This window comes from Lepidochelys kempii, chromosome 3 (assembly GCF_965140285.1).
Source record: "Lepidochelys kempii isolate rLepKem1 chromosome 3, rLepKem1.hap1, whole genome shotgun sequence".
NCBI classification, from domain to species: Eukaryota; Metazoa; Chordata; order Testudines; family Cheloniidae; genus Lepidochelys; species Lepidochelys kempii.
This window is the reverse complement of record NC_136382.1, coordinates 63,251,145-63,259,120: the sequence shown is the minus strand read 5'-3', so window position 1 is coordinate 63,259,120 and position 7,976 is coordinate 63,251,145. Positions and strand designations below refer to the sequence as shown.

General features: G+C 39.0%; 1 protein-coding gene across 1 annotated transcript in view; it reads right to left on the bottom strand.

The window, feature by feature from the left end:
* Positions 1-329: 329 nt before the first annotated feature.
* The window catches only part of SH3BGRL2 (SH3 domain binding glutamate rich protein like 2), a 48,010-nt gene continuing 40,363 nt past the window's right edge, over positions 330-7,976 (bottom strand). Inside the window, exons 3-4 of the mRNA XM_073336519.2 lie at positions 4,442-4,522; positions 330-2,899 (exon numbers count right to left, since the gene is read on the bottom strand). Coding sequence (XP_073192620.1) covers positions 2,885-2,899; positions 4,442-4,522 — 96 coding nt within the window. The 3' untranslated portion in view covers positions 330-2,884. The remainder of the gene's footprint in view (positions 2,900-4,441; positions 4,523-7,976) is intronic.

Genomic DNA, 7,976 nt, shown 5'->3' with positions numbered 1-7,976 from the left:
TAGACCTGATTTTGATTTTCTCCCTGTGTTTAAACTGGGGTAACTATTGGTATCGGGTCAGATTCTAGTCCATTGTTTCTTTGATGTAACTTTTTATGCTATTTTAAAAAATTAAATAACTTGGCATTTGTTTCAGCTACTGCATCTGCCTTCAACAAAGCGTTCTACTTTTTAACAAATTTCATAACTATAAAGCTGGTTAAAAAGAAATCCAAGTCAATTTTTGTAACAAACTAAAAGGCTACATAATAATTAAAAAATAAGGCTGTAACCCAATGAAAAAACTCAAATTCAAGAAACTTACAGTTTTAAAAAAAATCTGAAGAAAATTACTTCTCTAAAAGGGTTTTTAATGCCAATCTGTGCAAGCAAAATGGACATCTTTGGAGCTATTCTTGTCTTCCAAATAAATAGTGTCCACACTAATCTTTTTAAAGAAGCCCTTTTACCTTACAGTGATGGTACTGGTTTTCTGTTCAATTATAATTTTAGACCTAAAACCTATGGACCATTAACACAGGAGGAGTTCTGTTAAACTCAATGACTGAAATTCTGGCCTCAGTGAAATCAATAGAAGTTTTGCCATTGACTTTAATGGGGCATGGATTTCACCCAGTGATGTTAAAACATATGCATAAACTTCCTCAGAATTGGGACCTTAGGTAATTCTCTAAATGTACAACATATCAAGTATCAAATCAACATATCAAATCCAGGATGGCTTCTCTCTAATTTACTGTGTAACTATGTAAATTACGTTTACTTAACATTGCAAGGGGATGAAACTTTCTTGCACTCAGATTAAGAACAGTTGTCCAGAACTTGTTAACTTTAACAAAATGGATCTCTGTTTCAGATTCAATTTGCCAAATCCATTTGTACAGTGAAGTTAAGACACATAAAATATGTGATTATAAAACTACAAACACAACTTTTATCATAGGCAACATATTAACGTTTTAAAAAATATATTTCTATTTGAAAATCTTGGCTACAGCACCCCCAGGAGAGGAATCCAGAGCAGGGGCTGATGAAAATATAACACCGGAACCAAATTCTGCTCAGCCTACGTGTGTGGCTCCTTTTACTTCAATAGGAGCAGCATGAGAAGATCAAAAGCAGAATTTGGTTCACAAAATTCCTCTCATGTACTTTTTAGCATTTTCTTTTTAATACAAACACAGCCAGTAGAGTTCTGAGTGGAGTATGTGTAAATTGAGACAATGCTAATTAAGTGAAGGGAAATCACCTCTCTTCACAAAGCAGTAACAGTTGACAGAGCTATGGATGTCAGTCCTGCAGAATTATCCCTGTGCCTCTTTATTCACACCTGACCATATGCCATTTGCCCAGCGAAGCCAGAATACTTACTGGAATAGCACAGTCAAATGACCATCAAACTGTTTTGGAAGAAAGCTCCCATGATTGAGCAGAAGCAACATTATGAAGTTCAATAGCTGTTATTTTAACAGGGTAAAGGGATTCCCATTCCTAAATGCAATTAGACTAGATTACAGACAATCCATTTGCTAAACTGTCAACTCTCAATTTCAATTTTTAAAAAATGGTTAATGTCATACAGGGCCAAACTGAGCTCTGCTACATCAGGGTAATTCCCAGGGGCAGTTTCTGCTTCCCTTATTCACATTGAATAGTAACTGATGCTTCAATCCTGCAAGGGGTCAAACACTGTGTCCTTATTCAGTAAAGCATATATACACCGGCTTACCTTCAAGCATGTGAGCAATCCCATTGTCTTTAACAGACTTCACCTTCAAGTCATGAGGACTGCTGCTGCGTTTAAGTTATTTGCAAGATCGAGCCCTACCTCTAGGAGTAGTTCCACCAACATCAATGGGGCTAAGGGTGGAGTTTAATTCTATTCAAAGTGATTAAGGGAAGCAGAATTAGATCCATAACTTTAGAAATCTTTTAAAACAGCCAAATGATGAGCTCTAAAATTTGAGGTGGAAAGTCATACCCAAACAACAGATATTATGTAATGGCTTCATATGAGGTCTCTTCAACTGCTATATGCACAAGTTTGACACATACCTCTCACATTAAAGTGTCCTTGAAAACAATTATTTTGTTGGCAAACACATCAACAGAACAATTTTATTGCAGTGGGGGGAGAGAGGGGAACCCATGGATGTCAAGACAGCATCAATTTGAGTTCTCTCCCCCACCCCATTAACCACTGTTTTTATAACAGCCAATCGTCATGTGAATTTTTGATATGAATCATTTAGGGTGGTGGGGTTTTTTTTTGTTGGTTTTTTTTTATGAAAGAGCTTAGTAGCCCACACATATTGCAATACACATGTTCTAGCATAGACAGCACAGTAAATATACTGAGCAGAAATCTGCAGTTTTTGGCATAGACCAAGTTCTTCATGCTGTTTTTCATCTTCTGTATCGTAACTAGCATCACGTTCTATTAACCGTCAAAATTATAACGCTCATGATAAACTAATTTTATCCAGCCTGCAGTAGCTGAAGATTTATAAAGGATTCTCATACTTGCCAGATCCCCTTCAATGCTAATACAGATTTTACACTTCCATTCCTCAACATCCACCCATCTTCAGAGTTAAATAGATTATTTGCTAGAATACCAAAGCCAGTGAAAATGTAATCCATAGACAGATGTGAAACATCAAGAGTGGGCATTTTTTAAAAAAGGAGTATCATCTCACCCTTTATCCCATTTTGTGTACACATTAATTTCACACCTTTGGAAAGCACCTCTTCCGTGGCAAGCAAAATATTGATTATTCACATTGGCTTTTTATCACAGTGATCCATTAGGGAAGCAGTCATGTGCTGAACAACAAAGTTTTTCATCCAGGAGATGTGCTTGTTGAATCTTCAAAGAATTTTTCTAGGGTTCTGACTCCTGTTTAAAAGAGAGGGGGACAAAATCAACTAACTGTGTAGTTCTTTATTCTTCTTTAGGTCTGGGGATACTTATTACAGCTTGAACTCATATTTGTTCCTACAAGTATAACTGGATGAACAAATATACCTTCCAAATATGGAGTTAGAGTGTGTGTGCATTTGCAATTACAACTGAAATTTTCCACACCAAATACAGTACCTGAACATTGCCATGCAATATCTAAGGGACCATCATCAACTGGAAGATCACACTTCTGTCTTAAATGGTTACCCACCTTTATTACAAGTAACACCCAAGATCACCCTATAACTGCAAGAACCTAGCAACACAATAACATTAATGTTCGGTTACTTTGAATGCTTGCCAGCCTGTCTGGTCAGTTTCAAAGTTTAGCTGACAGCCAGCTGCACTTCTTGCCTCACGTTTTAAAACTAGATCATTCACATACTGTTCTGGGGGACTTCACTCTTCTCCTGGCCTGCAACAGGGTGCTTTCCAATAACAGAGCAACGAGCAGCTGCTGTTTCTGATTTGGGGGTCAGAAGGGAAGCTTTTTCCTGGGACTCTGGCTTGAAGGTAGGGAGCAAGGAAAACCAAAGAGGTGGCTGCCAGAGGAATCTCCTTCTGCACTTTCTCACCGCCTGCACAGTGCACAGACTTCAGTAATAACAAGTCTCTAGAAGAAGGGAATCCTTCTTTATGGATATTTATTTTTTCATAGATAGCCCTGGGCCAGGATTTGGCCCCTGATATAGCACTTGTGGCAAAAGGAGAATAAATTCAAAGGATCCAAGGGCGAAAATAAAACTTGCCCAGCTGTTTGGCCCATTGCACAAAGGATCCTCGTACAGTGAGACAATGAGATAGTCCAGGATCACAACAGGTAAAGCTGTACTATATCAGGAATTATATTGTCTACTCAACAGGAGAAGCTAACTGCATCTGACGGTTGCCGTGCATCCTATGCACTTCCTGCTACATACATACTTCCTCCAAGTTTTAATTGTCCCACAAGGAACTGCTACAAGGAAGTGGCTTCACCAACACCCTGAATCAGTTAAGTGATTTTTTTAAACATCTACTGACCAAATGTTGACCATCACTAGCTGTTTTTCCAGATTATTTCCAAAGCAAGACAAAGATGTTTTTGCATCCTTAGCTGCACTTATGTCAATGATTAATGGCCAAGTTCTGCTGATACATCAGGGTAAATCCTGAACAGCCACTCTGAAATCAGTGGAGTCACTTTAGATTTACACTGGTGTAACACAGCAGAATTTTGCCCTCAATGTGTAATTGACAGAAGATAATTACAGCTTCTATTATATATCAGAAATTAAAACAGGTAAGATTTTGTTTGGTCTAACATGCTTTTCTGTTTATTATTCCAATTTCACACAGCTCACTAGTATAATATTGGCAAAGAAAGAGAGAGAGAGGAGCATCAGCATGAACATGCTGACCTCTCACAACTTCTCTCAAAGCAAATTCAAGCTGAAGATTGCAAGAGGAGTCAAAGGTCTGTAAATCAATATTCACCTTTGATGCCAACCTAGGTTTCAACCCTAGAAAGGAGAAGACAGTGTTGCTTTCCTTTGCTTCAAAAAAACAATCATAATCCTAGAGAAAAGAGAGTAGAAAAGATTAATTAACATTTCAAAAGCTGTTTTTCCACATGATATTTTTATATTTATGCTATCAAAGCTCTGGTTGATATGTAACTATGCTGGGGAAAACAGTCAAACACTTGTGTTCTGCTGTATAAACCTGACAATTATTCTAAATTTAATGAGAATTCCAGACCCAGTGGAAGAGTTCAATTTCTCATTTAGGTTCTCTTTAGTTTTCCATTTTCTTCAGATATCAAGTAAAGCCTCCAGCATCTGAATGGCCAAATGAATGATCCATCTAGTGCAGTATCCTGCCTCTGACAGTGGACAGTACTAGATGTTTCAGAGGGAATAAACAGAAACGGGCAATTTCAAGTGATCCATTCCTGTAGTCCAGTCCCAGTTTCTGGCATTTGGAGGTTTAGGGACACCTGGAGCATGGGGCTGTGTCCCTGACCATCTTGGCTAATAGCCATTAATGGACCTATCCTCCATGAACTGATCTAATTCTTTTTTGAAGCCATTTATGCTTTTGGACTTCAAACATCCCCTGGCAACAAGGTCTACAGGCTGACTCTGTGTTGTGTGAAGAAGTACTTCCTTATATTTGTTTTTAAAATCAATATTAATTTACATATACAAGAAATGTCTGAAAGGTTCTTGGTCCCATATTTTTAAAGATATATAAGCACCTAAAGATGCAGATAGGTTCCTAGTGGGATTTTCAATCTGCATCTTAAGGCACCGAAATACCTTTTAAAAATTTGCCCTTGCTAAGTTTATCAGCTCAACTCCTTGAACAATCCTTTTCTCATGGAACAGATACCTAAACACTCTGCCCTTTGAAACCAGAAATCATTAGCCAGTAATTTAGACAGTATGAAATTACTGTATCCTTTTAGAAAAATAAGTGAGAACATGTTTTCAGACTTGGCCAGTGAACAAGTTTCTACTACAGCACAGATCTATTCCTTGGGTCATTATGGTTTTCCCTGACTATGTACAAGTTAGATACTACAGGGGAACATTCATGAGCTGTCTTGTGGTGCCTTTGATATTGTTTAGGTTAAATATCTACAGAGGCAAGAGAACAAAGACAGATCTGAAGAACAATAAGTAGGGTTGTCAACAGTCCCTTATAACAAGGGCTATCCCTTATTTTTTCATTTCTGTACAACAAGATCTGGAGTTGCTGAGTTCTGCAAAAAGCAGCAAGAAATACCCCTGGCAAATGTGGGTGAGTACTACTTATTAATTATTATTATTATAATAATGATAATATCAGGAGTAGGAGTGGAGCGGGGGTGCTAAAGAAACAGTCCCTTATTTTTCAAATACAACATTGGCAACCCTAGCAATAAGTAAAGAACCAGGGGATTTAACGCAGACTTACAAAGAAAACTGTGCTGATCTAAAATGGTTCTGCCAATTTAGAAAATTGAAGTTATGGGTGTGTGAGAAATCAGCATGTGGTGTATAACTCACTCTTTAACCTATTAAGTTAAATTAATTTTTTAGTAGGTCAAAGGCCTAGCACTACTTGAGCTCCTGATGAATGTACAGCTCACCACTCTTGTCTATCTACCACATAGCTCTTGCCCTCACCTTAAAATCTGAGGTGATTTAGCTAACCAACTGGTACAAGACTGGGAGTCAGGAAGTTCTGTGGCTCTGTTATGGAGTTGCAGTGTGACCAAGGGCAATCAACTGAATATCTTGTACAGCTTCCTTCCCTCCCACCTAAATCTAGAAAATGGGAATACCAATGTTTATCTAACTACTTATGTGTTGGACACAAGGCTGGTAGAATACCTAATGTCTATACATCATATTTCAAAAATAAAAGCACAATGCATGTGCTCAGTAGAATTTACTATTAATTCTCATATTTCTTAGCTACTAGTTACTCCAAAAATCAAAAGTATAAACACAGTAAGATTTGGGATAAATCCCTTTATGATACTGAATGATCACAAATACACACTGCATTGTTTACTTAGCTCAGCTTTGAAGGATTCTCCAAAAACTTCTCAGCCCAGGTTAAAAAAAAATAAAATAAATCTATTAGCCCACCTTTAACTCTTAATGCTAACATGCACAGCATCCGTGTCTCCATACACCCACACACACACGTCTCAGCCACTCAACACACTCATCCTCAGTTCTCTCACTTGAGCACCATATTTATCACTTCTCTTCCTCCTACCCTTCCCAGACTCATTATTTCTCTTTGCTGACCCATAAAGTATCACTTCTCAGCATCGCAACTTCATTACAAAAGCAGTTGCTTCAGACCCTCCCCCAGTCAGGCCTCAGCACTCTTCCCTGCAGTTGGGCCTCAAGTTTTCCCCTGATGGCAGGTGACATATCTCTCCTTCTAGATATGTTTAAGCTTTGATTTCCCAATTCCTCCATGCTCCCAGACTGGGACATGGAGAATCTGGGTAACCACTACTTCTTCCATTTTGGCCCTCCACTTGTTTTCTGAGATACAGAGCCTTCTTGAACTCGCAGCATATGTCGATCTTAAGGCTGCATTTGATTCGGCTGACTAAGGGTATGTCTTCACTACCCGCCCGATCAGTGGGCAGTGATCGATCCAGTGGGGATCGATTTATCGCTTCTAGTCTAGATGTGATAAATCAATCCCCAAGCGCTCTCCCGTCAACTCCTGTACTCCAGCGCTGCAAGAGGTGCAGGCAGAGTTGACAGGGGAGTGGCAGCAGTCAACTCACCGCAGTGGAGACATCACGGAAAGTTGAGCTAAGTATGTCAACTTCAGCTACATTATTCACATAGCTGAAGTTGCATAACTTAGATCGATCCCTGCCCCCCAGTGTAGACCAGGGCTTAGGCACTCTGTGCAAGGACTTAAAGGACGTAAGTGTTCCAACCACTCTGCTGGACTTGATCAGCAAGCTGCATAATGGAACCATTGCCCATGTATGTCTCGGGAATCAGACATCGGCACCTTTTAAAACAGTATCTGGTGTCAGGCAGCACTGTGTCTCGGCCGCTGCACTCTTTAGTCCAGCAATGGATTTCATAACCTGACAGAATGCTGCATTAAGATCGTGGTATTATGCTTTCAGACCTTGACTATGCTGATTATGCTGTTCTTTTAGTACAGAGCCCCAACAGGTTTCATGAGTCAGTCAAGGTTGGCCTCCATGTTTCATGGAAAATGACAAAGCTGCAAAGCCTACAATTAGGTCCACCCACTACTCTAATCTCTTTGAATAATGAAACTGTTGAAGCAGTTTCCAGCTTTTATTATTTAGGTTCTATACTCATCAGTTCCTCCAACTCTCACATGGAAGTTCTTCACTGGATTGGCATTGCAGTATCTGCCATGGGTCATTTATAATGAATATGGAATTATCATCATCTCAGCAGGACAACCAAATTCAGGATCTATTTAAGCTGTAGCCTCTCCATACTGCTGTACAGTTGTGAAATATGGA